Source organism: Octopus bimaculoides, chromosome 20 (genome assembly GCF_046866305.1).
Source record: "Octopus bimaculoides isolate indiv1 chromosome 20, ASM4686630v1, whole genome shotgun sequence".
Taxonomy (NCBI): domain Eukaryota; kingdom Metazoa; phylum Mollusca; class Cephalopoda; order Octopoda; family Octopodidae; genus Octopus; species Octopus bimaculoides.
The window spans coordinates 8,752,813-8,779,315 of record NC_142947.1 but is presented as its reverse complement, the minus strand read 5'-3'; the positions used below and the strand labels follow the sequence as shown (position 1 = coordinate 8,779,315).

At 40.3% G+C, this 26,503-nt stretch overlaps 2 protein-coding genes across 3 annotated transcripts in view; one reads left to right on the top strand and one right to left on the bottom strand.

The window, feature by feature from the left end:
• The window catches only part of LOC149131586 (uncharacterized), a 79,518-nt gene extending 74,530 nt beyond the window's left edge, over positions 1–4,988 (bottom strand). For both annotated transcript variants that reach the window (XR_016237487.1, XM_089337970.1), the window contains exon 1: positions 1,150–4,988. Coding sequence is in view for 1 of the 2 variants with exons in the window: in XM_089337970.1 (XP_089194096.1) it covers positions 1,150–1,466 (317 nt within the window). In the remaining variant the exon portion in view is untranslated. The remainder of the gene's footprint in view (positions 1–1,149) is intronic.
• On the top strand, positions 4,360–23,724 carry LOC106877581 (ribonuclease P protein subunit p25-like protein). The gene is made up of 7 exons (XM_014926520.3): positions 4,360–5,797; positions 8,097–8,262; positions 9,237–9,329; positions 9,415–9,449; positions 9,922–9,963; positions 10,460–10,534; positions 11,324–23,724. The coding sequence occupies exons 1-7, from the start codon at positions 5,637–5,639 to the stop codon at positions 11,475–11,477; spliced, it is 726 nt and encodes a 241-aa protein (XP_014782006.2). The 5' UTR covers positions 4,360–5,636; the 3' UTR covers positions 11,478–23,724.
• The last annotated feature ends 2,779 nt before the right edge of the window (positions 23,725–26,503 follow it).

Here is a 26,503-nt window from a genome sequence, read left to right as displayed (position 1 = left end):
TCCATTCTTTAAATTTATACATATATATATATATATATATTTATATATATATATGGGTGTGTGTGTATGTATATATATATATATATATATATATATATATATAAATTCAATAAAAGGAACAAGAATGCAACAGACGCAAACAACAACAAGTGCAACAACAACAGCAGCAGCGACAGCAGTAACAGCTGCAATGACATTTTTAGCACATCTCTTGACCAGGGTACAAGCAGCAGATGGGCCCAAACAGCAAAACACTGTGTCGATGCACACGCTTTCACAGAGGATATATTTGTCAACACATGCTACCTTGCAGACAAAAGAGGTATCATATTTGACTTGTTACTATGGAAACAGGCATGAATGTCTCTATGGCTTACGATTGGCTAAAATTACCCAAAATTTTCAAACTTTAAAAGTTAATAAATAACTTTGTTTATTGATTTATTGTGAAAATGAATTTCAAAGCAGTGATTAGTATATAAAACCATATCATTACACCAAATATGAAATCAATTTGAGCAGGAATTGAAGGGATTGAAAATTGGCAGCCAAACAGAAAAGATCCTTTTACGTGCCACCTGCACAGGAGCCAGTCCATTATTATGATTGACCGTTGACTGAACACTATTCAATTTTTTTTCTCCGTGTTTTTCTCCTTGTCTCCGTATTCTTTCTGTTGAAGAGCGTAGCTCGAAACGTCAAAGACTTTCCGTATTCCCGAGCGTCATACTAATATATACTTTTGTTATTTACACCACCTGTCCTCGTCTGTTGTTATTTTTTGTATATTCTCCCATATATATATATATATATATATATATATATATATATATATATATATATATATATATATATATATATATATATATATACACACACACCTAATATATATATTTATATACATATATGTATGTATTGTCCTGCGTTGATTTGTCCATTAATCACGGCTTAAAGTATCCTTCCACATACCCTGTCTATTAGCCATGGTGAACTAGGTAGGACATCGTATATTCAATAACAAACCATTATACAAAATTTACGCCTGCATTATATATTCCATACCAAAAAAAAAAAAAAATCACCGTCGTTTTTTATTGCTTTTGCTTTTTAACTGTGGTGTGTGCGTACGAGTAGATGTAATCGCCTTACCTCGGTTTTCCTTTCCTCGACTGTGAGTCCGTCTTGCGGTATCCAATCCTTGAAGCTTGCCCCGACCCAAAGTACACCAGGTATAGCAGCTGCTTCTCCCAAACCTTCCCAAACCTAGACCGTCGCTTAACACGTCTTGTCCTGACGGCAGCCCCGTTTCCCCTTCCGGTCGACTCGCCCTTCCGGTCAGCCTCCCCAGACACTGACGTCATACCACACGCCACCCTGATCTTAAAGATCACGTTCACCCCTACTCCATCGCACTCTTCATCCGACGAAGTGGCAATCCTGCGCAGATTCAGCACGTGACGCGGCATTCCATCCACAGAGACATTGTTTCTGGAATTGACTGGTCACTGTTCCCCTGCCCCATTGTGATGTGCAGCGTGCCTTCGGCGGCTTGACCCAAACTTCCTCCCCTACTTTCACGCCGGCGGGTCCCTTCTCTTCCTCGCAGAACTCCGGCGTCTTACAGGGATGCCTCCATTCATATTTGAACACCGCTCTGTGCTGCACAGACTCTTCCGCTTGTCCGGATCGGGGAGACATATTGTACCAGTAGACCGCTTCCAGGGGCGAAATGTGCCCCCTTTCAGTCATGGCCTTGATCGTCCGATGGTGCCTCTCAACGATTCCATTGCCACTCGGTCTATACGCCGCTCTAAATAATCGTCGCACCTTCCACCGGTCAAGCATCTCTCCCAACGCTTCCGAACGAAACGCCGCCCCGTTGTCCATTAGCAGTTCTTCCACAGGACCCCTCTCCAAGAATATCCCGTTCAAAATGCGGCCAATCTCATCGGCAATACCCGTCCTCAACTCCCTCCAAATGGCCAGCCGGCCCGCAGTTGACCATGCTGAGATACATTTCCTGACAGTAGTGCGTCACATCCACAGCCAGTCTCCTCCAGTTGCACTCTACTGAGAGGTTCCCCTGCTCATGCCCACCCGGGGCGGGGTCAATGGACTGGCATCTGTCACATTTCGCGACCACTTTCTTAACGTTTCTCCTAACGTTGCCAGATACAGGGTCCTATCCACCCCCAAGTGGTGCATAGCATGTAGCTCCTTCAGTTCGGAGTCACCCAGCCGACACGCTGCTGCTATCCCCTTCCTTGCTTCCTCCGGTTCCTCCAGCCACGCCTTTTTCACCCTGGTCAGTGCGTCCGCCCTGTTTCTTTCCGAAGGCACGAAAACCACGGTCAGCTTCAGTCCAAACTCGGCGATCAGCTCTCCCAGAACTCCTAGGCGGCGTTTCACCAACATCTCCGCGGCACCTTTCGTCCAGACTCTCTTCTCGCTGGTAATTACTGTTCCTACCCAGCCGACCACGGTGGCCGAATCCGTCCAGATCTCGATCGAGCACAGTCCCCATCTCAGGGCCAGGTTCACCCCTTTCAGCACCGCATCTAGTTCGGCGACATTGATGTGGTTGAAGTCGTCCACTTTCCGTAGCCAGGCCGCATCCTCCACCTCAGCACCTTCGATCTCCAACACAACCCCTATTGCTAAACTGCTAGCATCACACCAAACCGTCCCGCACTCCGTCTTGGGCACATACCAGTTTCCTCTGACCGGGTCTTCCGCTCTCGTTCTCTCCAGGATTTCCCGCATCATCACCTCTCCTACCTTGTCACTCCAACTCTCCCCCTCTGCTCATCTCTTGATGTAACTACATGCAATGCGCAACCAACGAGCGATCGGATAGTGTCCGATCAACTTCCCACAAACCGAGAACAACTCTCTCCTGCTGACGCTGGAACTCAGCTCTGGGATCTCGTTTCCTCTCCGGAACACCAGCTCGCCCGATCTGCCCTTTTTGTAGCTTCAGCCCCAGCGCAGCTCCCCCCACCATCGACTCAGGCGGCTTCGCAATCAGCCCGAACCTCTCCAGGTGTCTCACTACCTCGGTGGCTGGCACTACAGTCTCGTCAACCAAAATGTTGTCGATGTAGGAACTGGTGGCCTTCCTTATTCTCTCCTCTTTCCCTAGGACAGACTTGAGCACCATCGCCATAATTTTCGGAGCGGAATTCAGCCCGAAACCCAGCCTGGTTAAACAGTACATCCAGCCCTTGTACCGCACCAGCTGGTATCGCCACAGCTTGTCACTCACACAGAGCTGCAAATATGCTGACTTCAAGTCGACGATCGTCACTGCCTTGGTCGACTGTCTCCACACACGTAACGTCTGTTGCCTCGCCTCCCGTGTGGCACGATATATGGTCGTTCAGTTCCCTAAAGTCCAGCACCGGTCTGACTTTTCCTTTCGTCGGCTGCACCACTGCCATCAGAGGCAGCACTCCACTCACCACCTCCTCTTTCCACGGGACAAGGACTCCTTCCTTGATCCATCTCTCTACCTCCTCGTCGAACTCGACGCCGGCGTGACCTTTCAACATATGCTGGTAGCAGCTCACCCTGTTCTTTAGTAGTGGGGGCTCGTCCTTCCATCGCCCACCTCCGACCATCAAACGCCGCCTGAAAATCTTTGTCTTCGATGGTGTAAGCGGCACTGTCCTCGACGGGGCTCTGCTCTCCCTGGCGGTCCCGACTCACGGCGCACGATGCCCCCACGCTTCCGAACGTGACCTCATCTCCTGCAATCCTAACGCCAATAAGACGGTTGATGGCGTCCATCCCCAACACGACATCAACCCCGTCTATCACATAGTCGATCACGATCACCCGTAGCCTCAGCGCCGCGCTCGGTAACGCTATCTCCAGACTGGAGCTGCCCCTGCAACGGATCTCTCTACCGTCGACCGCTACTCGTCCCATCCCATTTCTTCGCCACCCTTGGTGTCACGAGGGTAGTCGTGCAACCCGTGTCCACGAGGGCCTTGAACTTCTTCCCCTCGACCTCGACTCCGACCACGGGCAGCGCCTCTACTTGGTTGCAATCACGGGCGATGTGCCCAGTCTTCCTGCATCGATAGCAGACGGGCCCCGATTCGGCGCATTCCCTCGTCATGTGCGGCCCCTGACATTTGAAACACAGGCCCGAGAACAGCCGCTGTCGTTGCTCGGTAGGCTTCCTCACGCCGCTCTCAGGCTGTCGTTTGTCGGAACGTGCCTCTGTCGCCGCCATCGCTATCGGCTTCCTTCCGACGTGCTGTGTCAACACGTGAGCTTGCGCTACTAGCTCGCTGAGCGCCATCTTCCTCCCGCCAGGCAACTGCTGTAATCGGATCCCTACGTCGTCGGGGAATCCATTTACAAACGCCAGCCGCGCCGCTCTGTCCAGGCCTTCTTCCGTAAACCCAGCCAGCGTGGCCAGTCTTCGCACTTCCGCCGCGTATTCATCCACCTATTCTCCCCCCCCCCATCTAATCGTTCCTAGTTTTACGAAGGCAGCGTACTCGCTCTCCGTATATGCCTCTCTCAGCCTCCGTTCGACGTTCTCTGCACTTAATCTCCTCGTCCATTTCTAGGTAGAGGGTCAGGGCGCTCCCTTCCAAGTACAGAGCCATGAGACTCGCCACATCACTTATTCCTTGCAGCTTGGCAACGAGCCTAATTTTTCGTATCCAAGCCATCACATCTCCTTCGCCATTAAAAGACCTGATCACATTACTGGCGATCCTAATCTTGGTGGCTGCCATCGCGGCGAATTTCTGCATGTGGCGCCGAAATAGTTTGTGGCGTGTGCGTACGAGATGTAATCGCCTTACCTCGGTTTTCCTTTCCTCGACTGCGAGTCCGTCTTGCGGTATCCGATCCTTGAAGCTTGCCCCGACCCAAGGTACACCAGGTATAGCAGCTGCTTCTCCCAAACCTTCCCAAACCTAGACCGTCGCTTAACACGTCTTGTCCTGACCGCAGCCCCGTTCGAAAAGGGCACGAACGCCGATCGAGGCTCCCTCTGCCCTGTTTCCCCTTCCGGTCAGCCTCCCCAGACACTGACGTCATACCACAATAACGGCTGTTTTACAATATATAACCAAATAAACCTTACTTTGGTAAGTTCCACTCGAGCTACGTCCCTTCACTCTAAGCTAACTTATTCTTCGATCGGGTTCGACTAAATAGTCTTGTTCAGCGGTGGAGTGAATACAATTGACTGCGAACTCTTGAAAACAACACCTTACTAACTAGTCGACTGGATCTTTCAAAACAATAAAACAAAAACACGCATTTTTACAATGAATATAAAATTTTTAAAAACTTGCGAGCTTTACTGTAATATTTCTATTAACAAGACATAAACGAAATGAAACGAAATAGCTGCAACCAAGAATCGAACCTGGTCTGTGGATTCGACTGACTGAGAGTGTTTGTTAATTATAATTAATCTCGTATTTTTTTTTCCTATTTTGCATGTGTAAAAATATTTTCGTAGTAAATTTATTTAATTAATATCTCCCTCCCTCCTTTTTTTTTTTTTTGTACACCTCTAATTGCATTATAAATTGCTGATTAAAACACATTTAAGAATGAATTAGTAAACTACCAAGTGCCCGTGCGTGTATATATATTTGTGTGTAATGGGAGTTATCTACCTTTATAAAAGCCACTTCCTCTGTCTCTTCCACGTGTTTCTCGGTTATGGTTCCGTGGCTGGAATGAACAAGGAGAAGAAGAATAGTCAACGGTCCGCGTCTTTTTTTGTTCTGACAATATCTGACATTGCCATACGTATTGAATGGTAAGTACAGAGTTTTATCTGAAAGCTATATCTTTCAACTAAGAAATTGAACAAGTATCGCAAATATAAACTGCTTACTGCTTTGTTTCCCTATATTTATATATATAATATATATTTTGGAATTTGGTTTACAAGATTGTTTACGTGAGTTCGTGTGTTGAAGCATATTCTGTTGTGTCTGGAGATTATAATTTAATACAATCACCGGTAAAATTTCCACCTATTCCTTATTTTTATCAGGAATAAGTGGAAATTTTACCGGTGAGTGTGTTAGGCACAAAAAGAAAATGACTCCCCCCCCCCCTCAGACACAACAGAATATATATCTCCAGTCGATGTTAAAGGCTCGTTCAATTTGACTTTTTTTTTTTTTTTCCAATGTTTTGTCGTCGGTAAAATAAGAACGAATTGTGGTCATAGATAATCTATTACATTTCTCTTAACTCTTTAGCATTTACACCGGCAATATCCGACCAAAAATATTCTGTCTTATGTTCAAATCGATTAAGTCCCGCCTCTCACACCTATGCTTTAATGTTATTCTAAAAATAAGCAAACACCGCGTAATATCACCGAGCAAAATCATGAATGCTAAAGGGTTAAACCGTATATTTGTGATGTTCTAGCCTAGCATAGATTTACCAAAGTACGGCGGAGGTAAAGAATACGCACACCACCAGTTTTCGGCGTAAGCCTAAACTCCATTTACGGGTGGTGTGCGTATTCTTTACCTTCGCCCAAAAGTTTTTGGTTTAGCTTAAGTTGTCTCTACCAACATGTATCGTTTTGTCGCTCCTTTAACTACATAGGACTTCCTGAAATGCCCTTTGCATTCTTTCCTGCTTATCTGGTCCGTTGGTATTGAGAGCAACCAGTTGTCCTACTTGGACACTAGCTTCAAAACTTCCCTAGCGACGATATATAACGCTAAACATTGGGTTCATATTTAAATTGTCAAAAGAACTCTTCAGTTTTGTTTTTCATTTCTGTGATGTATACAATGGGCCTCGTCAGGGGTTTGCTTGGAGGAAAAGCCTAATGTTTCAGCATGAACTGTCCAGAAAACTTTTTTTTCTATCCTTCAAAGCACTTTAATATTGTTTAAGCTCAAATAAATAACCATACAAGAACGTATTTCATTCGAAACTTGATACTTAGTAGCTACGGAGTAAAGTGAAATATCGGCTGTGAATGAACAAAATGGGATCGGAAAAGATAAACTCCATGCTTTCTTTTGTGTACCCAGTTTTTTCTTTCCTTGTTAAAACTTTCTGAAGTTGTGGCCTTTATTCTTTTATTTCACGCTCACAGACATGTGACGGAAGTAAACTAAGCATTTTAAAACCAGTGGCTTGGTTTTGCTTTAAAAAAAAAGTGTAATATACCTGTTTAAGAATATGGTAACCGACTTGATGGAACGGTGACCACTACATGTTAAGTTTATCTCTGACTACAGTGTTTTAAGATTATAAAATATAATTTGAGGAACAACCGGCGGTTTCCTTGGGGTTGGGGGTTGGATGCCAGAATTTTGCTATTGCCTCCTTTGTTTACTATTCATCGCTCGAACTTTTTTAACACTTCATAGACTTTCTCCCTTCAAATTTGATCTTGAATTCGTGTATCTGCTGTTTCTCACTTTCTTAGACGAGCTGATGTTACTTGTTTAGTGATAGCAATAGATCTTTGAGGCGATCTTACGATAACCAGTACCAAAGCACCCACCCGTGTTTATTTACATCACATCGGCCTTTTCCGTAAAAAGTGTACATACATAACCTGTCTCTCACACTAACAAAAGAACTTCACCACACTTTCTGTCTCACATACTCACTATAAAAAGGAAATAAGGTTATTTTTCAGATTAACACCCGCACGATCTTCACTAGGGGGTTACGGTTTGGGTTAGGGAGTTCCATCCCTAACCGTAACCCTGACCCTAAAACTGTAACCCTAACACCCTAGTGAAGAACGTGTTGGTGTTGATCTGAAAAATTACCTGAAATAAAAATAATTTCAGTCTCTCTCTCTCTCCGGTTTTTATTCTTTACCAACATTAATCAGTTTCAGTGCTCACACAAATGGGCTTCCAGTTTCCATCTACCAAGTTCACTCACCAAGGCATTTGTTGACTCGGGGCTATAGAAGACACTTGCCAAAGGTACTGTGCATTGAGACTGAATCCAAAATCACATGCTTGCAAGGCAAGCTGTTTATCCACGCGGCCATGTGAGTGCCTGAAACTGATTTTCTCTTTTCTCATTTAAAACTAAATTGTTGCTTTACCTATTCTCAACAGCTCTCTGCCATATCAAGATATGGAAAACTACACTAAAGGAGATGTTGTCACTGTCGAGGAGTCTAAAGGCCCCCATTTGGAATTACAGAAAGATGATATTGTAATGACTGTCCACTATGGCAGTAAGATACGTAATTTGATTGGACTTGCTTTGAACAAAATGCAGGTTTGTAGCTTTATTTTAGCTATTATGTATTTTACCATACTTCTGAAATTTTGAAACTTATTCAGTCATCTGTATTTTCAAACATGGAATTGCCCTGCCTCTATAAAAAAGTTTGTGAGGTGGGGGGGGAATAAACATTTTTGTGAAAGTGTTCTTGCCATTGCTAAAAGTGTTGGAACCCAAAGAAATAGAGCAAGGTGATAAGCAATATTTTCACTTTTAATTTGTGATCACAAACTGAAATGATGCCAAAAAATATTTCAGCTCCAATCATTGAGTTTGGTTTTCAACATGCTATTAAGTTGGATGTGATTTAAAGAAAACCTGATTACTATGTCTAGCATATCGAGCGACCCTATAGTTGCTATCAGGTCGACTCGAGTGTTTCATTGTTTGTCAAATTTCTTAAGGTATAATTAGAAGTTCTACTAGTTATTTCCCTTCAGTATACTACCCCTGTCAAATTTCCATCTTTGACCTAATATCTATTGAAGAGCATTGGTTTTGTTTCAATTTGGAAAATAATGAACTTTGTAAAAGTTTGCCATTTATTAAAGTGGCTTGGAACTCAATTTTATTCTTTAGGTTTTTTATTGAAATCCTTTTTAAAATAGGACTAAAAGATGTCTAGACTTGTTTTAAGACTAATCCTCGTTGTTCTATTCAGCTGCTTATTTTAAAATGACTATATTTAGAATAAAACCTTCCATCATATATGTAAGAATTTTAAGTGATATTCCAGAAGCTATTAGTATCATCTTATGAAAAATAAGTATCTTAAATTGCTCCAAATTAAGATTAATTGAAACTTAGAATGGTGCATTTCTATAGCAGTATGGACATTGCTAATGATTTGACTTTTAAAGAATTTTTGGAATTGTCTACTTATATCCCGCTTCCTTAAGTTTTCTATCAAGCATCCTGATGGAACTTTGCTTGCAGCCCTATTAATTTATCTGTTTTTATTGTTGCAGAATTCCAATACCAAACGGATAGTTTGGACTGGGAGTGGTCCGGCAATCACAAAGACGATCACTTGTGCTGAGATTATGAAACACAAGATAGAGGTTGAGAAAGATTTTAATTTTTATAAAAGGCAATTTATTAAATTTTTAATATTTGTTATTAAGGGATCTTTTAAATTTTTTTCAGGGCCTTCATCAATTGAGCAAACTGGCATATGAAAGGTAAATTGTTTATTCATGTAATTCATATTTCTGAATATAGTATGTTGGAGCCCCTCGTATGTAACTTCAGAACAAATCTGGATGGTTGTATGCTGTCGGAATAGTAGTGTCTGGGTTTGAAAATCATGGTGCTACAGTATTAATGTATGTTTGTGTATTAACAATGTTATAGGGAATTGCTGTTGATCCTTACTGAGATAAGTCTGGAAGTAGGTATTAGGGGATGGACATCTTTTGGTTCCAAAATAATTTGCATGTAGCACTTTCACAGGTAAACGGTAGCCTCTTTGTTCTATTAGATATTATTCTTCCCCTTGTCTTGTATTGAGTTGGATGAGAAATTCTCAAATATCTTGGAAACTGACTAGAGCTGTTTCGTGCACTATAACTGTAATTTTTTTATGTATCCCACTGCCAAATAAGTTTGATTCTTTGAGTGAGGTTTTAATGTATTTCAAATTCTCGTTTTTAGAGTCAAAGAAACTTGGCTGCCCAAGATAAAAGGACTTGAAAAGTAAGTTGGTTGTATTTATATTCAATAACTGTGAGGTTTGTCCAACTAATTGTCTTGCTAGTTCAATCTTTACCTCATTGTTATACTCTTGGATTAAAGCATCTGACAATTTAATTTGTAATATTTGTGTTAGATTTAATGCAATTAAGATAGTGTTTTAAACATTTTTTTACGATAAATGCAGGCATGGCTGTGCAGCTTTACCTGTGAATTCATTACACTACAAGGTCTAGCCTTACTGAGATGTTCTACCCTAATTTTTTTTTCCCCATTGCAGCTTGACTTTATGGTGGAGGCAAGCTTTTTTAAATATTAATGCATTTGAGTCTTGTTTTAGAATTAAAGTTCACTTTTTGCAACTTGGATACAAAACAAACCCAGTTTTATTAGAAATATCAGAACACTTCAATGTAGTCGTAAAGATAATTTATGAATGCCCCGTGTTATATACGTAGGAGGTTGATTTCTTTTCAACTTGTACTAATTTATTTTACAGATTAATTGTAAACCGTGACATTCCGTGTATCTCTATTTTGTTATCGAAAGACCAGCTTGATGTTATCGAACCAGGGTTTGTATTTTTAAAGTTCTTCACAAGGTGGTGCTGAAAATTGCCTGGCTTTATGGGTATCTCACAAGGCCTGGTTAGAGGTCTAACCTGCCAAGTTCTTGCAGAGCTGAGGGACTGTTGCAATAAGTGTATGAATCTTGAAAGGGAATATGTTGAATAAAATCATTAACTGATCCTCTTGTATTTTCTTTTACCCAAAGCCAGGAACTTTTCAGCACCCCTTAGTGTATTAATTCTATTGTAAAGTCCAATTTTTGCATTTGTCTAAGCGGACAACATTTCCTTATTTTAAATGAATTTAAGGCTTTCATTCTTGTGCTAATATTTAACTATATCCAACTTAGCCTACCACCTTCTGTTGCTATTGCTATAGTCTGGTAAGGTTTACCTAACACTGGGTGCTAGAGTTGGAGTACTGTAAAATTGTTGAATGTTTTAGTTTTCGGTGTACGAGTTCACCGCTAGTGATTTCGACAAGTAAAAAAAACTTAACTGTAGTGGTTGGCATTAGGAGAGGCATCCAACTATAGAAACTATTCCAAATCTGACTGCAGAGTTTGCAGATTGCAAGATCCTGTCAAACTGTTCAATCCATGCATGAAAAACAGATGCTAAATGAATATAGCCTCCTACCCTATTATGTTGGCCAGTCTGCATTACTTTTAATGTGTAGTACAAATAAAGGCAACATCAGTTATGAACTAGCAAAAATGTATCTTTTAAAGGTGTTATGCTCTGACTTAAAAGTTGGTCTGTTTAGATTGAGTTTGGTGTTTTCTGTTTTTCTAGGTATCAAGCTCCTGGGAAGTGCAATATCCAAGATGACTTGGAAGATGGAAAATGTGAAGGAAAGCCAGCTTATAAAAAACAAAGGCAGTTTAAATGCAGGAAACGGAAAACGCCTTCAGCTCAGAATAAAAACCATAGAGGAAGAAGTCTCTAATATTAGAGAAAGTGGATTTGGCTGTTTTGTGCTTTTTTTTTTTTTTTTTTTTTTTCCCCTCTGTTGATTTTTACCATTACTATATGGATTTGTGGCATGTATCCCTTTGCTAAAGTTTACTGCACATCATGTAATCATCCTCCTTTTTAGTCACTTTGTACAAAAGTTGTTTTTTTTTTTTTTTTTTTTTATATACACTAATTAGCTGGAGGCAGAATTAAGAGCACTGAACAAAGCACTCTGTACAGACTCAGTTAAATTACTAATATTGAATAATTTTAAATTTGCTACATTTTTAAATCCTGGTTTCCTTCCCTTGAACATTTCCCTTGTGCCAATAATTAGCGATTCATACTCAAGGTTCAAAATGTCGCCTTGGTTATATTTTTTTTTTTTTTTTTTTTTTTTTTTTTTTACAAGCATATCAGTGATATATGCAAGTGTTCCCTTGTTTAGCCTTGCTGGTTCCATGACTGTCTTAACTTCCCCCTCACCAACTCCCTTCGTTACCTTTTTAGCCGTGTACAACACATGTAGCCACTCTAATTCTGACTAGTGCTGAACCACTTTTTTGTGTCTACATTCTTTGGAAACCCTTTTATTTACCCATTTCCACAAGGGCAGCAGGCACTTGATCATAAGGAGTCCCTCCTTTTACTTTGACCATACACCCCAAGCTTTCAAAGAAGGCCTAGTGTAATGCACTTTAAGCTGTACCTCACCCGTATATGTAATATATTTGGCTTTATTTCAAGGAGTCAAGCTGTCAGAAACCCTAGCACACTCGGCAAAATGCTTAGCAGTATTTTGCCCGTCGCTACATTCTGAGTTCATATTCTGCCAAGGTTGACTTTGCCTTTCATCCTTTCGCGGTCGATAAATTAAGTACCAGTTGCATACTGGGATCTATCTAATCAACTGGCCCCCTCCCCCAAAACTTCAGGCCTTGTGCCTAGAGTGAAGAATATTTGACTTTATTTCTCTTGTAAGGCAGAATTCCCTTCGTGATGCCAAGTCTTTATGTTGTCCTATTAAAACACAGGAGCATGTGTATTTGAACAGTATTATAGTTTGCTTGAAGCATTGTGATACAGACATAGAATGTGTCCATTCTTCAAATGGACTGAATACATTGTCACAATATGTAGCAAATCACCAGTTTGTATCTTTGATGTTGGTAGTGTCATCATTTTATGTCTGTTTTTCCATACTGAGATGGGTTGGCTAGGTCAGCCTCCCTCCCCTGTACACACACACACACACACACACACACACACACTGCATCTTTCCATTTGATGCAGTTACTTCTCTTATGTGATTCAGTATCCTAACATCAGTCTTTGCTACTTCTTTCCATGCATTTTGCTGCAGACTGCTTTCACTTGGACTGTTTAACCCATCTTCATTCAGATGGTCATACGAGTTACATCTTGTCTTACAATTAATATATATTGAACGACAAAAATGTCTCACACATACTAAGTAAAAACCAGTTTATTAAGACTACCATAGCATTGATCGAAAAGTGCTAATTAAGAGATTGTCTTTTCCTAATAAAACATTTCCTGAAGCATGTTTGGTGTCACATGGTGTCATGTGATGAGTGTCCTGGATCCAAAGAGATGAATTCAATAATTACTGCCAGGCACCTAGAAATGTGATAAAATCTATATAATCTCGATATTTTGTGTGTAACCATCTTTTACAGTGTAATGTTTTTGTAGTTCAGTAGTATATAAATATGCATACAGGTGTTGCTGTGTAAGAAGCTCGCTTCCCAACCACATGGTTATCGATTCAGTCCCATTGCGTAGTACCTTGGAGAAGTGTCTCCTATATCCTTGGGCCAACCAAGGCCTCAAGTAGATTTGATAGACGGAAACTGAAAAGCCGCCCATCCCGTATATGTTTGACAACTGGTGTTGGTGTCTTTATATCCCCCATAGCTTGGTGGTTGAGCAAAAGTTGCCAATGAAATAAGTACTTGACTTAAAAAAAAAAATCCTAGGGTTGATTTGTTCCACTAAAACCCTTCAGGACAGTGCCCTAGCATGGCTGTAGTCAACTCAGTGAAGCAAGATATATATAAATTTATTTTCTAATACTGACAGTACGTTTGTCTACAAAAACTGTTTCAGCTTTTATATTTTGTCGTCGTAGCTTGAATTTTGAAGATCCAGGTATGTTATGCAGCCCTAGAGCAACCGCTCGCTTCAGATTTGTGACCCTCTGGTCTTTTCGAGGGGGTTTTCTTTTTTATTTTAAACAGCAGGGTGTGATTTCGGTAAGGTTTAGCTGATGTTGTACCTTACATTGGTGAAATTTGAATAGCAAATCCTTCATTTGTTTAACTTTTTCCCCATTGTTTAACTTTTTCCCCATTTATTTTAATTTTTTTTTAGCAAGTCAGTCAGTCAGTCAGTATATCCTTTCATTGCTTCAATAACTTGTTCACTTGAATTTATTGAGCAATGTTTTCAGCTGAACATCATTGTTGAATGAAATGCTTCTTAGACTGGAATAATTGATAAAAGGTTAAGCATTTTCAGATGCTTCGCTTTTTCAATTGTTCCATGTCGGACTATGCTGAGCATGGTAAAACTTCCCAATCAAGCTTTTATCTTTTATACCTTGGGTCTTTCAGTACATCTGTAGCTCCTTGTTTGTCTCATTCTCCGGTATTTTTTTTTAATACCCATGTTTATCTTCCGACAGTGTTGTCCTTTCTTAAATTTATTTCTTTTTGTTTCTCTGGCACCATTATACACCGGCGCCATCCTACTATTTTCATGAAGTCTTCTAATTCTATAAATTTAACATTTTTCATGTTGATTTTACTGCGTAGTTCCTCTTCTATATCCTCTATAATTTTTGCAGGTGACTTCTGAAAGATTGCAAACTTCAAAATAAATGGTAATCTGGTGGTGCAAGGTCAGGGGCTGTGTGGTGGATATGACATCACTTCCCAACCGAGCTCCAATAATTTTTCACGAGTTAGCAAAGGCGTGTGTGGTCTAACATTGTCCTAATGGTACACTATTCCTTTGCAATTTGCCAATTCTGTTTTTCTTTGATTACTTCCAGTTTCATTAGTTGTTGACAGTAAACATCTGAATTGATCGTTTTGGTTCCTTGGAAACCGCTCAATATACACACCTTTTGTATCCCCACCAAATTGACAGCATGACTTTTTTTTTTTTCCCTTTGATGCAATTCGGCTTTCGATTTGGTTTGTGTTGGTTCATTATGCTTGGACCGTAATTGTTTTTGATTGTTATTGTAGACAATCCATTTATCATTACCAGTGATAATTCATTTCAAAAATAGGTCGATTTCATTGCATTTGAGATGCATATTACAAATATTTCAATTTGTGGAAACCAAGTATCGAGGGTTTTTAATGAATCCAAGACACTGATTTTTCACTTGTCTGATACATTTTACCTCTCTGCAATCTCTTGCACAGTTATGACAATCGGATTCAATTATGGCTTTGATTTGGTCATCTTTGAGTGAAAAATCTCCAGAACAGAATTTTTAAAACCATTTCTGACATGTGCATTCTGTTAAGCAATCAACACCCTAAACTTCACTCATCTTTTTGTAAGCCTCAACAGCTTTCTTCCCTTTACAGAAATAAAAAAGCAAAATATGGCAAAAATGTTAGTTTCTGAACTAACAGCCATAAACAAAATTACATGCAATTTGCCTGTACTTTAGCCCAAACTCTATATCCCTCGTGTTTGGTGTTGAGGTGTTAGTCCAAGGCTGATCTTGGGTCGCGGAACACAACCTTAATTCATTTCCTAAGTTCTTGACTAGGTCCCTTTCTACTCTAGTCCTATCTGAACTTAGCTTTTGAATAAATCTAATTTGACTCAAGTCTAACAGCTCATTTGAGGGCAAACAACCACCTGTTAGTTAACAGTGCCGGTTAATGCTCTCATGACTAACTCCTTAATCCGACTACGGTATGCTTCACAAGACATAATAGACAACGATCTGACGACTGGAAACTAAACAAGACTGTGTACCTTATCTATGTTCATCCTACACATCACTAACTTGTGATCAGTGTAGGAGACCAGAACAAACTGGATAATTAGACTTCTCTTGTACAAACTATTCTAAATAAGACCTGAACAACCTGTTGCCATTATTCCAGGTCCACACTGGGACGCTTAAACAGATCGGTGAGGCATAGGTTTTTCTTAACTGAGCCAACACAATCCTGGCATACATCCAGGGTAGCATTAAAATCTAACACCTAATGTCTTTGATGTTACCAGAAAATTTTCTAGGCGTTGATAGAAATCAGCCTTTGTTTTTAGGACTTGATGCATAAACACCAACCAACCTGAAGCCCTTATGTCTGTACTTCAAGTCCAGAGCAACCAGCCCACCTTTTGGGTCTACAAAGATTATACTTGTCTGCAGAGCCAAGCTTTTTCAAAGCCAGACTACTACCTTTCCTCTGCCTCCAGTTTGGCTAGGAAACCTGATTGTCTCATAGCTATTCAGGAGAGCCAAGAAGGTTTGTAATTTGTTCAGCTTGGTCTCTGTAGCAACTATCACATCTATGCTATTTGACCTGTGGTCATCGCAAAAGCAAGCTTGCTTCTACTTCAAAACTTGGGCCCCACACATTTAACCCTTTCGTTGCCAAACCGGCTCTGGTTCTGAGTACAGATTTCTTGTTTTCATAAGTTTTGAATTAAAATCTACCACCAAACCTTAGTCACAATTTATGTTCCTAACGCCAGCTTAATGATAAAGTTATTTTACTAAATTCTTTGTTCTATTTAAAGTAATTGAAAGACCACTTAATTCGAGCATGTAGATGATTTAGATCTCTCATAGAAGCAGTGGTTAAAGCTGAAGGTGGCTTTCTTGAATAATCTTATAGAAAAGGTTTTTATCCTCATAGCTTTTTTTTTTTTTTTTTTTTTTTTGTTTTTTTTGTTTAGAAACATAAATTTGTCCTTGAATATCTTACTCACCCTGTGTGCGTGCAATGATTTGAGGGGGATGTAACTGCTGCTATAAGTTTGAAATGGGCTCCATCATTTGTTTGGCTCTTTATTTGGTGTAGATATTTTATGGCTGGATTCCTTTCTTAGTTTCAATATCCCAATAGTTCTTGTCACACTTGCCTCCTGGGTCAAGCAGTTTTTTCACTTTTATCTTAACCAAATTACTCTGCCTTCTGTGTCTTTGACTGAAAGTAACTGCTGTTGACATCCCTGCTTCAGCCAACCTTTGACCAACCCTATGTTGGAATGCGTTGACCAAGGCACTGATGTGGCTGATTCAATCATTAGAGCATCATAGAAAATACCATGCAGTCCTTATTCCAGCTTTCTGCACTTGAGGCTTAAATCTTGCAAGGAATAGCTATGAACTTTAAATAAACTTCCACTGTTACAGTTAATTTCTCTTGCTGGAAAACAGTTGTTTGACCCCATGGAATTTGCTTTATGGTGTGGTTTTTGGATTTGACTCTAACAAGAGGTCATGCAACAGCATAGATGTCTTTTCGGCTTGTGAGCTATTTTGATGACAAAGAATGCAATATTTGGGGTGAGTCTAAATATTTCTAATTGGTTAATCTGGTTTAAAGTCTTGCATGCATAATCTCCTTTCTGTCAGTGGTCAGATATCATCAATATTTTTAATAATGGTAAATACTAACACTGTCCTTAAGACTTGCTCCAATACATTAACCTGCAATAATCTGTAGACAAATGATTTCCTTCTCATCTCTTGGCTGTAATTTTGATTGTTAGAATTAACTATTGCTGGTCTCCTTCAGATAGCATTTACAGTGTCAAGTAACAAACTGCTGGAACAGTTGAGTTAAACTGAGATGGTCGGGAGAACTTTGCAGTGTGGCCCATTAATATGGGCTTCGTGAAAGGCAGCATCCATGAGTCGTTCAGTGTATATACCTGTGTGAGGAAAGAAAAGGATGTATTTTCTGTTGGGTTGTAGTGCTGCATGAATTGGGAAAATTGTTGGTTTTGGTGGGAGGGGAAAGTTGTCAGCCATAAGTCTATGGTAGACAGAGATGGAAGCTGACAACAGATAAATAGCCAAGTCATCTGTAGTAGTGGTGGTGAATTGAAATATGGGATAGAAGTTGCTGTCTTGTGAGAGGGCATTGACACACTCATCAATGGCATGTTCGGGAGACTGGCTCAGAAAAAGGGGTGAAAATTTGATCTTCAGTACAGCCTACGGCTGTAAAATGAATACCTAAACCTTTTTTTTTTTTTTTTTTTTTTTTTTTTTTTTTTTTTTTTTTTTTTTTTCTTATTTCAATTTACTGTTTTCAATTTCTTTTTGACTCAGATAACATCACTATCTACCATCCTGTGTAGTTTGCTGTGAACGATTCATTTTCTAACATTGTATCTATCTACTTAATGAGAGGACAGTGTAATTTTCTTCGAAAATTCTATTGTTTGCCTATCGTTGTGCATAATTTGGAAATGGTTTCTCTGTAAATTGAAATTTGAAATGACTAATCATATTAAGAATCAATGGGGGAGAAAAATGATTGCTACAAGAAGCTGTGATTTATTACAAGTAAAGAAGCTTTGAAAATTTTTATCAAAAGTTGTATGCATTTGTTGGGTCAAGCATACAGGGAGGTGGGGGTAGTGTTACAAACAAACTATCTGAATATTTCTGATCATTTGTTAGCAAATTAGAATACCACTCTCTGGTTTTGCAATGAAGACGAAAAATAATTCATTTTGGTCACCTGACTGTTTAACACACAGGCTGGATAGTTTGGTGCACTTTTACTGTATGGGCAGACTATGAAGGCTAGTGGGTGACCACGTGGCAACAAACTGTGCTGGTAGATGATGTGTGAGAGTTGGTGTCGGGAAGTCTATGTGCAACGGTTAACGATGTGAGCAGATGGTTGTTTGCAGTGGCAGCAGTCAGCACCATGCGGGACGATGTGAGTTGGTTTGATGCAATAGTGGATGTCAGCTGCTTAATGCAAAGTGTCTGCTGTGAGGTGGATGGTTTTTGAACTGTGTTCCAAAGTTAGCTTAATATCATTAGTAATTTATCAATTGAATACTTTACAGCCTGTTATGTAGTCTATGACTGACAGTTAATTGGCTTAATTAGTCACAATAAAGATTTCTTTCGGTTGTACCATGCTTCCAGCTTGCCAGGTTCAACACTAGCCTCTAACATGTATTTTTGACTATTATGATGTTGCATTTGTGTTGTCTGTCTAGATAAGTTGTTTTAGCTGTTGTAAAAAGCACCTTATACACTCTGTAAAGTGGTTGGTATTGGGAAAGGCATCCAGTTGGGGAAATCATAACAAACCAGAACTTGTTACAGTCCTTGGGTTTGCCAGCTCCTGTCAAACTATCCAACCCATACCAGCATTAAAATGTTGTGGAAAGTGGATGTTTCTATGACCTTGTCCCCTTTTGTTTTTCTGCTATCTTCCCCTGTGGTAGAATGTGCACTGCCATGAAATAGTTGCCTACATGTCGGTGTTAATTCTTGCATTTACTTATGGGGTTGAATAAAGCGCTAGCCCAGTATTAGGGTTCGTTTGACAATACCCTCTTCCAAAATTTGAGGCCCTGTGCTTATGTCATTTGCTCTGCCCTTCTTAGTGTGACAGTGTCAGAATCGGTCCTGTAATCTGGTGGGAGTGCCTAGGCAGTATTTCAGTTGCATCTTGTCACATTCTGTCAATTTTGCCTTTTGATTTTCTTGTGTTTAAGTACAGTACCAGTCAAATGGACCTAAGCTGACTTGATTAACTACTCTACCCTTTGCCAATGCTATGTAAATAACCAGGTTAGATATTGAATGGAACGAGATTTATTTAAACATCCTTGATAACCCTTTCATTCAGGATGGTTAATTTATGAACAAAAGTTTCTCGTACACTAGAATGTCAGCATCAGAGCAATGGCCCACCATTTAAATTAGTCTATAATCAGAAATTAGCAACTAATGGTATTCTGTTTTTCCAATGTGGTGTTTTTGATTCAGCCCTTCTTATATGCTTTTTCCTGACTCTCTTCGGTAAGAAAAAAAATCTTTGAATTTGTTCAAGTTCAAATCCATGCCAATGTCAATTTTACCTGTTCTTCTTCTGGGGTCTATAAAATAAAATACCAGTTAAGTTTTCAAGTCAGCATACTTGACAATATTTTTGCTACAAATGTCATTGTGCTTGCATTAGAAATTCTGTTTATTATTGATAGAATTGGGGTACTTGACCTTGCAGTATTTAATTGCAATCTTTTATGTTCTGAGTTCAAATCCTGCTAGAATTAAATTTTTCTTATCCTTCTGGGGCAGATAACCTCATTTTTACTACAAATGGCATTGTGCTTGCATTCATTTTGTTGGCAGAATCACACCACAGCACTAGACTAGGTGCCTTGCAGTTGCATTGCAATCTTTTATGTTCTGAGTTCAAAACCTACTGGAATCAAATTTGATTTTTTTTATCCTTCTGGGGCTGCAACCAATCTATACTGGACTTTGTTCAGATTAGAATTCAATATAGTAGAAAGCATATAAAACTGCTTTAGCTATGAAGTCTTCTGTTTTGAGTTCAAATCACTAGTAAATATCACTTTTATCTAAAGGATCCTTGACAAGGTCATCCATCTTACTAGAAATAGCTGCTAATCCTTTCGCATCGTTACCTGTCATAGGAAAGATTAAAAAAAAAAATTGAAGCCGAAATGTATCGGATCATACATGTTTAAGGGTTGACCAAAGGCCAGACAATTACCTGGTCATTTTTTAAAAGTTGATAAAACGTTCATTGATACATTAATGGCTTGTCCCTTACTCTGTAGAGATTTGCAAAGATTTGTCGTTGTGTACAAAATATTTGAATGCTTGCTCTCAAATTTTATGGCTGGGTTGTTTTAGTCTGGAGTCTTCCATTATCAGATCTAGGATCAAAAGTATTTTATCTCTGACCCTGTCTTTTTTAGAAATATGTCTAGGACTACATCATACAATATCTTGTTTTTAGAGACACTAGCATATGATTGTAGGGAGTGTTGGCCTCTATATCCAGCAGAACAAGCTGCTGCTTTAGTGGGTGGCATGTAAAGATATTGTTTGCTATCAGTTGTAGTTAGCACATCTGCCCCCAAATATATCAGTAGTATGGTGGCTGCAGCAATACTTTGTCCTTGCATTTAAGATTTGTTACTGGACTCATTGCTGCACCATCATGTAGTTATGCCATGTAGATGCAGTGGCTACTAGTAAAGTCTTGGTCTAATATTTATGAAATATATCTTGAGCTTGTTGGCTTTGCTTGAACAGATCTATGGCACAGAATTGACAGACACTTCAAACTGACCGTCTCAAATGATTGTCCTAGTAGCCAAGTAATCTTACCTTTGTGGGACAACGGTTTATTTAGATCTTGTATTTGCAAAGAGTAATGTTACTGGTTATAGGTTTCCATAAGAGTGATTATTAGTACAATGAGTTAATGATAACTCGGAAGTTAACCGCTTTTTTAGTTCCTCAAATGATTTCTGACATTCGTTTGTTCAGCTCCATTTCATGTCCTTTTGTAATTTGTTCAATGGAACTCTTGGCTCATACATTTTAGGTATGTACAACTGGTAATAACTTGCCAAACCTAAAAATGCTTGTAGTGTTGTTTTGTTAGTGGGAGCAGGCATTTTATTTTATCGTGTCAATCCTAGAAGGGTCTGGTCTTCGTCCTTTTTCATCGATCACCTGTCCTAAGTACTTTATTTTGGTAAAAACAAAATTCACATTTATCCTCCCTTACTTTAAATCCATAATCACTTATTCGTTTGAAAACCCTCTTCTATATGTTCGCTATGCTGGTCCCTTGACTCAGTAGCACGTGAAAAGACATTCGAGCGAGTTCGTTGCCAGTAAAGTTAGGTTCAGTGTAGGTGCAACACCTCCCCTGCTCTACTCATCTCTTCTCACCCTGTCACCATTTGTCATTGGTCATCTCCAAATATTCTATCATTGGACTGGTGGACGTTGGATGGCACCAAGTGGGACAGTAGATGGAGACAGCTGACCAGCCCAGTTTGCCTGTTGCTTGATTTTTCAATTTTGTGGTCGCACATTGTCTTGGCATACCCAGTGTCAGGATTTGGGTGTGTAGCAGTCTGATGTTGGAGTTTGTCTATTTAGAGAGGCTATTATGGATCTTAAGTTTGATGTGGTGGAGTAAGATTTTCACCAATTTATTAAAGAAGATCGAATAGCGCACTGGTGGAAGTTGGAAGGCACCAAGTCCAAGCTGTACAGTAGATGGAGCTGGCAGAAACGTTAGTGCACTGGGCGAAATGCTTAGCGGTATTTCGTCTGTCGTCACGTTCTGGGTTCAAATTTCGCCGAGGTCAACTTTCCCTTTCATCCTTTCGTAGTCGATAAATTAAGTACCAGTTATGCACTGGGGTCGATGTAATCGACTTAATCACTTTGTTTGTCCCCTCTATGTTTAGCCCCTTGTGGGCAGTAAATGAATAGTACTGTAGATGGAGAAGACGGCGTTGATTAAAATAGTCCCAGTGAAGTATTGGGGTCAGTCATTGACTTGCCTGCTTACCTCAAAATTACTGGTCTTGTCATGAAGATAGAAGCAAATATTTTCAACAAAATTTTAATATAAACCTTTTAATTTTTATATGGAGCTGGTACGGAGGAGGAAGGCCACTCCAGAGTAGAATGCCCTTTTCTACAAACTTCTCAGCCTGGTCTTAAATCCTTGATGTTGACTTTCCCTTTCCAACCCAACTATTGATGTTTGTGTAATTTGTTTAATCTATGTAATATGCGAATATATTTAAATCTTAAATCAATAATTTAGCCTGAATATCTGCTGAAGAGTGTTTTGTATCTTTTGCTGATATTTCTGTGGCCAATGCCCATAACTCCCCTAAATCTGATCCACTTAGTTGAAAATAAATACCACATACTAGTATTTAAGCCACTGTTAACTGAAGAGTCGGACTAACCACATAATGGTTTGGTTTGGCTGGTCTGATTGTCCCCTACAGCATCTGAACTGTTACTCTCTGCAGGGGTTTTGGTTTGTTTTGGTTAAACTTGTGGTGCTTCAGTTACACTTGCCTGGTTTAGCCCCACACAGGGTCTGTTTGCTTGGCTAACCCTCCAAAGTTCAATTTCTGTCTATAACTTGTAGAATAAACTTCCATGTAAAAAGCATAGTCCACACTGTAAAGTGGTTAGCATTTGGAAGGGCATCCCGCTGTAAAAACCTTGTGAAGACTGACCTCGCCTGTGCTTGTGCCACATAAAAAGCATTTGGCCCACTCTGCTGGGTGGTTGGTGTTAGGAAGGGCATCCAGCCATAGAAACTATGCTAAAACAGAAGTCTAGAGCTGGCTCCTGTCAAACTGTCCAACCCATGATAGCATAGAAAGCGGATGATAAATGACGATGATACACTGCTGAAAGACAATGATTTAGTACTGACCTTACAAGGCCTATTTTCTCTAAGCATCTGTAGAAATATTGGCATCTCTTCAACAGCCACCACCTCAGCACTAATTCCAGATTGTACAATGGATGGTTGGGTGTGACTGCTGACCAGCCCAGTTTGTCTGTTACTGGATTTGTTGCCAAATATATGGTCACACACTGTCCTGGCACCATATATATAATTTTAATCCTGTGCCTGTGTGGTAAGAGACTTGCTTCTAAACCACATGGCTCTGGGTTCAGTCCCATTGCATGGCACCTTGGGCAAGTCTTCTAGAGCCTCAGGCCAACCAAAGCCTTGAGTAGATATGGCAGATCGAAACTGAAAGAAGCTTCTGTGTGTGTGTGTGTGTGTGTGTGTGTGTGTAAAATCTGTTCATCTATTCCTCTCCCCCACAAAAGTGAAAACTGGTATTGATTCCCTTGACTAAAAATTGAAGGGCAGCCCCAACATGGCTGTAGTATAAATGACAAACAAAAGATAAGATTACAGGGACACAATTATCTCCAGGTGTAAGGAGATATTTCTGATTATCAGCTTGGCCCTCAAGGAATAGACTTGTGGCTATTGTCCAGACCATCCTGTCTCTCCAGAAGTGGTGTCCCCCCCGAGACTATATTGTCTTTCTTTCTTTTTAAATTGTAGTAGGATGTGATTTGAGAGATTTGGCTGCTGTTTCTAGCAGTTTGATAACTGTCATTATCTTAAGAATAAACAGGTATGGCAAAAGTTGTTTCGGAATATTCTTTAAATTTCTTCCCTTCATGTCTTAAGACTTAGTTTATGCAGGGACTTTTTTTTTTTTTTCTATTTTAACCCTGATCATTTGTAAACTGCATACCTTGTCACAGCTGGCTGGTTCTAAGTGGTTTCTAGTTTAAGCAAAGGGAAGACTTCTTCACCTGTTCCAAGAACAGAAGAAATAATAAAATCTGCTGCCAAAATCTCAACTCTCCCTATTTGATATTACAGGTATAATCCTGATGGGTTATATCGTTCAGTTGTCCTGTTATCCCCCAATAATGCTTACCTTGGGCTTCAAGCTAGGATCAGCTTTCTGCTATTGACATTGTACTCTGACTTTATTTCATAAATTGGCCATGCAGCCTTACAAAGATGTAGCTGCAGGCTGGACAAAGACGCAAACGATAATGGAATGAAAAGATGGTTGGTGAGGGAAGCAGACAATGCCTGCTGATTGTTGCTTCCTGGAAACATTCTCTTTTTCTCGACAACACAATGCGGTATTGAACCTCTTACCAAAGTTCAAAGAAAGGACTCAATCATCCTTACAAGATGAGGCGCTGAGCCTCTTACCTTTCTTCCTCAACCAGGTAATTTGCCCCCCACAGGCAATCCTGCAGGTCTAAGTCGAGGCTCCAGAAAGCAAAACTGTATTGGTCCTTGGGGGAAAAAAATCCATGGCAGTGGTTTGGCAGAACTCTAAAAACATTAGCCTGGATCCCTTGTATTTTTTTTGGTTCTTTGGGTTCAAATCTTACATGGCCTCTGGCAGAAGATGCTTAACCCATTAATTTAAAGGGTAGGCCTTGTCACACTGTCCTGCTAATCCACTTGCCTTATAATTCAATGAATAGGTAGTTTGGTTGATGGAATAATCGGAGTGTTCATTGTCGAAACTGACAATGATTCCTTTCAGTTTTGCATTTCCATTTTGGGAAGGTGCGTGGCCTAAGTGTTGGGCATCTGGTTCATAATCTAAAGTTTCAAGTTGAGTTCCTACTTTGAGTAGCAGACAGCGTCCCTGAGCAAGTCGCTCCGATGAGGTTGCAAGTTCTTGCATCGAGTGGCAGATTGCATCCTTGAGCAAGTCACCCCAATTCACGCTGATTTAGTTTGCTCGGTTTGTGATGGATGGAAAATATTGTTCGGTTTGGTCACAGGTTGTGTGTGTACGTACGTACGAGGAGATTAAGAGGTTAGATTCTGAGTTCGATCCTATTGTATGGTATTACGAGAAAGTATTTTTTACAGTGGCTTCTTGTTGATCAAAGGCTTCTGAAAGAAATTTATTCGGAATTCTGTGATTGTATAGCGTCATTGATTCAAAGGGTCGGCCTTGTCACACTTATCTTTCAATTCAGTGAAGAAGTAGTTTGGTCGATAGAATAATTGCAGCGTTCATCGTTGAAATTGACGAAGGTTCCTTTCATTTTTTTCCGTTCCATTTAGGGAAGTCGGGCATCTGGCCTCGGGGTTAGGTATCTGGTTCATTATCATAAGGGTGCAAGTTCCTGCATCGAGTGGCAGATTGCGTCCTTGAGCAAGTCACTCCAATTCACGCTGCTTTAGTTTAATCGGTTTGTGATGAATGGTGACTGAGGTGCCCTAACACGAGGAGGAAAATCCAAGTTGCTGATACAGTCACTTCGAAACACTTCTTTACCTGTTTGGATTTGTCGCAAGTTGTGTGTGTATGTGTGCGTACGTACGAGGGAGTTAAGAAGTTCGTTTTGCAATCACAAGGTTCTGAGTTCGATCCTGTTGTATGGCATGGAAAGAGCTTGACATTTTCCTTTTAATTCTTTCCCTGAAAAGAGCTTGTACCTGGGATTGTACTTACATTATTCTAAATTTGTAAAAGATTCGTTGAGTAGCGGTAATATTGTTCCAAGGCAAAAATCAGCGCTTTTATTGTGGCCTTGGAGCAGGTGGGTAGAATTTTCTCCACCTACAATCCCGCCGTCCCAATTTTTTAATATGGCAAAGTAACATTTAGCAATAACCCTATTACAATCGTTTATTCGCCAACACAATGTCTGTCGCTCGACCTACAGCCATATGGAGGCTTCATATGGGGATGGGTCAGGGCCACCGGAATCACTGCACCGACTAGTGGAACCTTATTGAGTGAAGGTTGTTACCCATCTCTACAACATTTGCTGCATTGGTAAACAGATCTTTGCTCGTAGGCGGCTGGGCCCGAAAAGTGTTGCGGGCATGATACAGAGATCAACGAGCATGGGATCTCGAAGATGAGGTCATCTACAAAAGGGTTCTGGTCGTATGTTCGAGAGCAAAGTCAGAGGGAAGACCCCGAAAGTGAGGGCAGGGTCCTCGGCGAGGCAAATGGGGAGTTGCTCACCTGAGAACTAGAGTAGAAACCGTAGTTTAGAACAAATCGATCGAGATTCGACCTGCAAAGGGTCAGTCGGGATAAATCAACTTCGGTAGAAGAGTACAAAACGGTGAGGGGTTAGCTGAAATACAATGGACCAAACCAGACGTTGTCTGCCCAGATGAAAGGTAGCTTTTCGCCACGGCATGCCTAGAGTTTCTGTTGATCTACTTTCTACATTTTATAGGCTACTGGTTTATCAGCGCCTGGCTGCCGCATGCTTGTTTTATCATTTTTCGTCATACTGATTTGCGGCATTTTCCAGATGTAAACGCCTGATCGATTAAGGTGACCTATAGAGGCGCAAGGAACCGCATCACCGGTATAAAACTGCCAGCAACTAGTCTCACCCAGATCATAAAAAACACCTCC

What these genes read in the sequence shown, in the direction of transcription:
- LOC106877581 (XM_014926520.3), top strand. Translation starts at nt 5,637, where the DNA reads ATGGGAGTTATCTACCTTTATAAAAGCCACTTCCTCTGTCTCTTCCAC. An exon ending in TTGCTTTGAACAAAATGCAG is followed by an intron (nt 8,263 to 9,236) that starts GTTTGTAGCTTT and finishes TTATTGTTGCAG; the next exon opens with AATTCCAATACCAAACGGAT. An exon ending in TTATGAAACACAAGATAGAG is followed by an intron (nt 9,330 to 9,414) that starts GTTGAGAAAGAT and finishes AATTTTTTTCAG; the next exon opens with GGCCTTCATCAATTGAGCAA.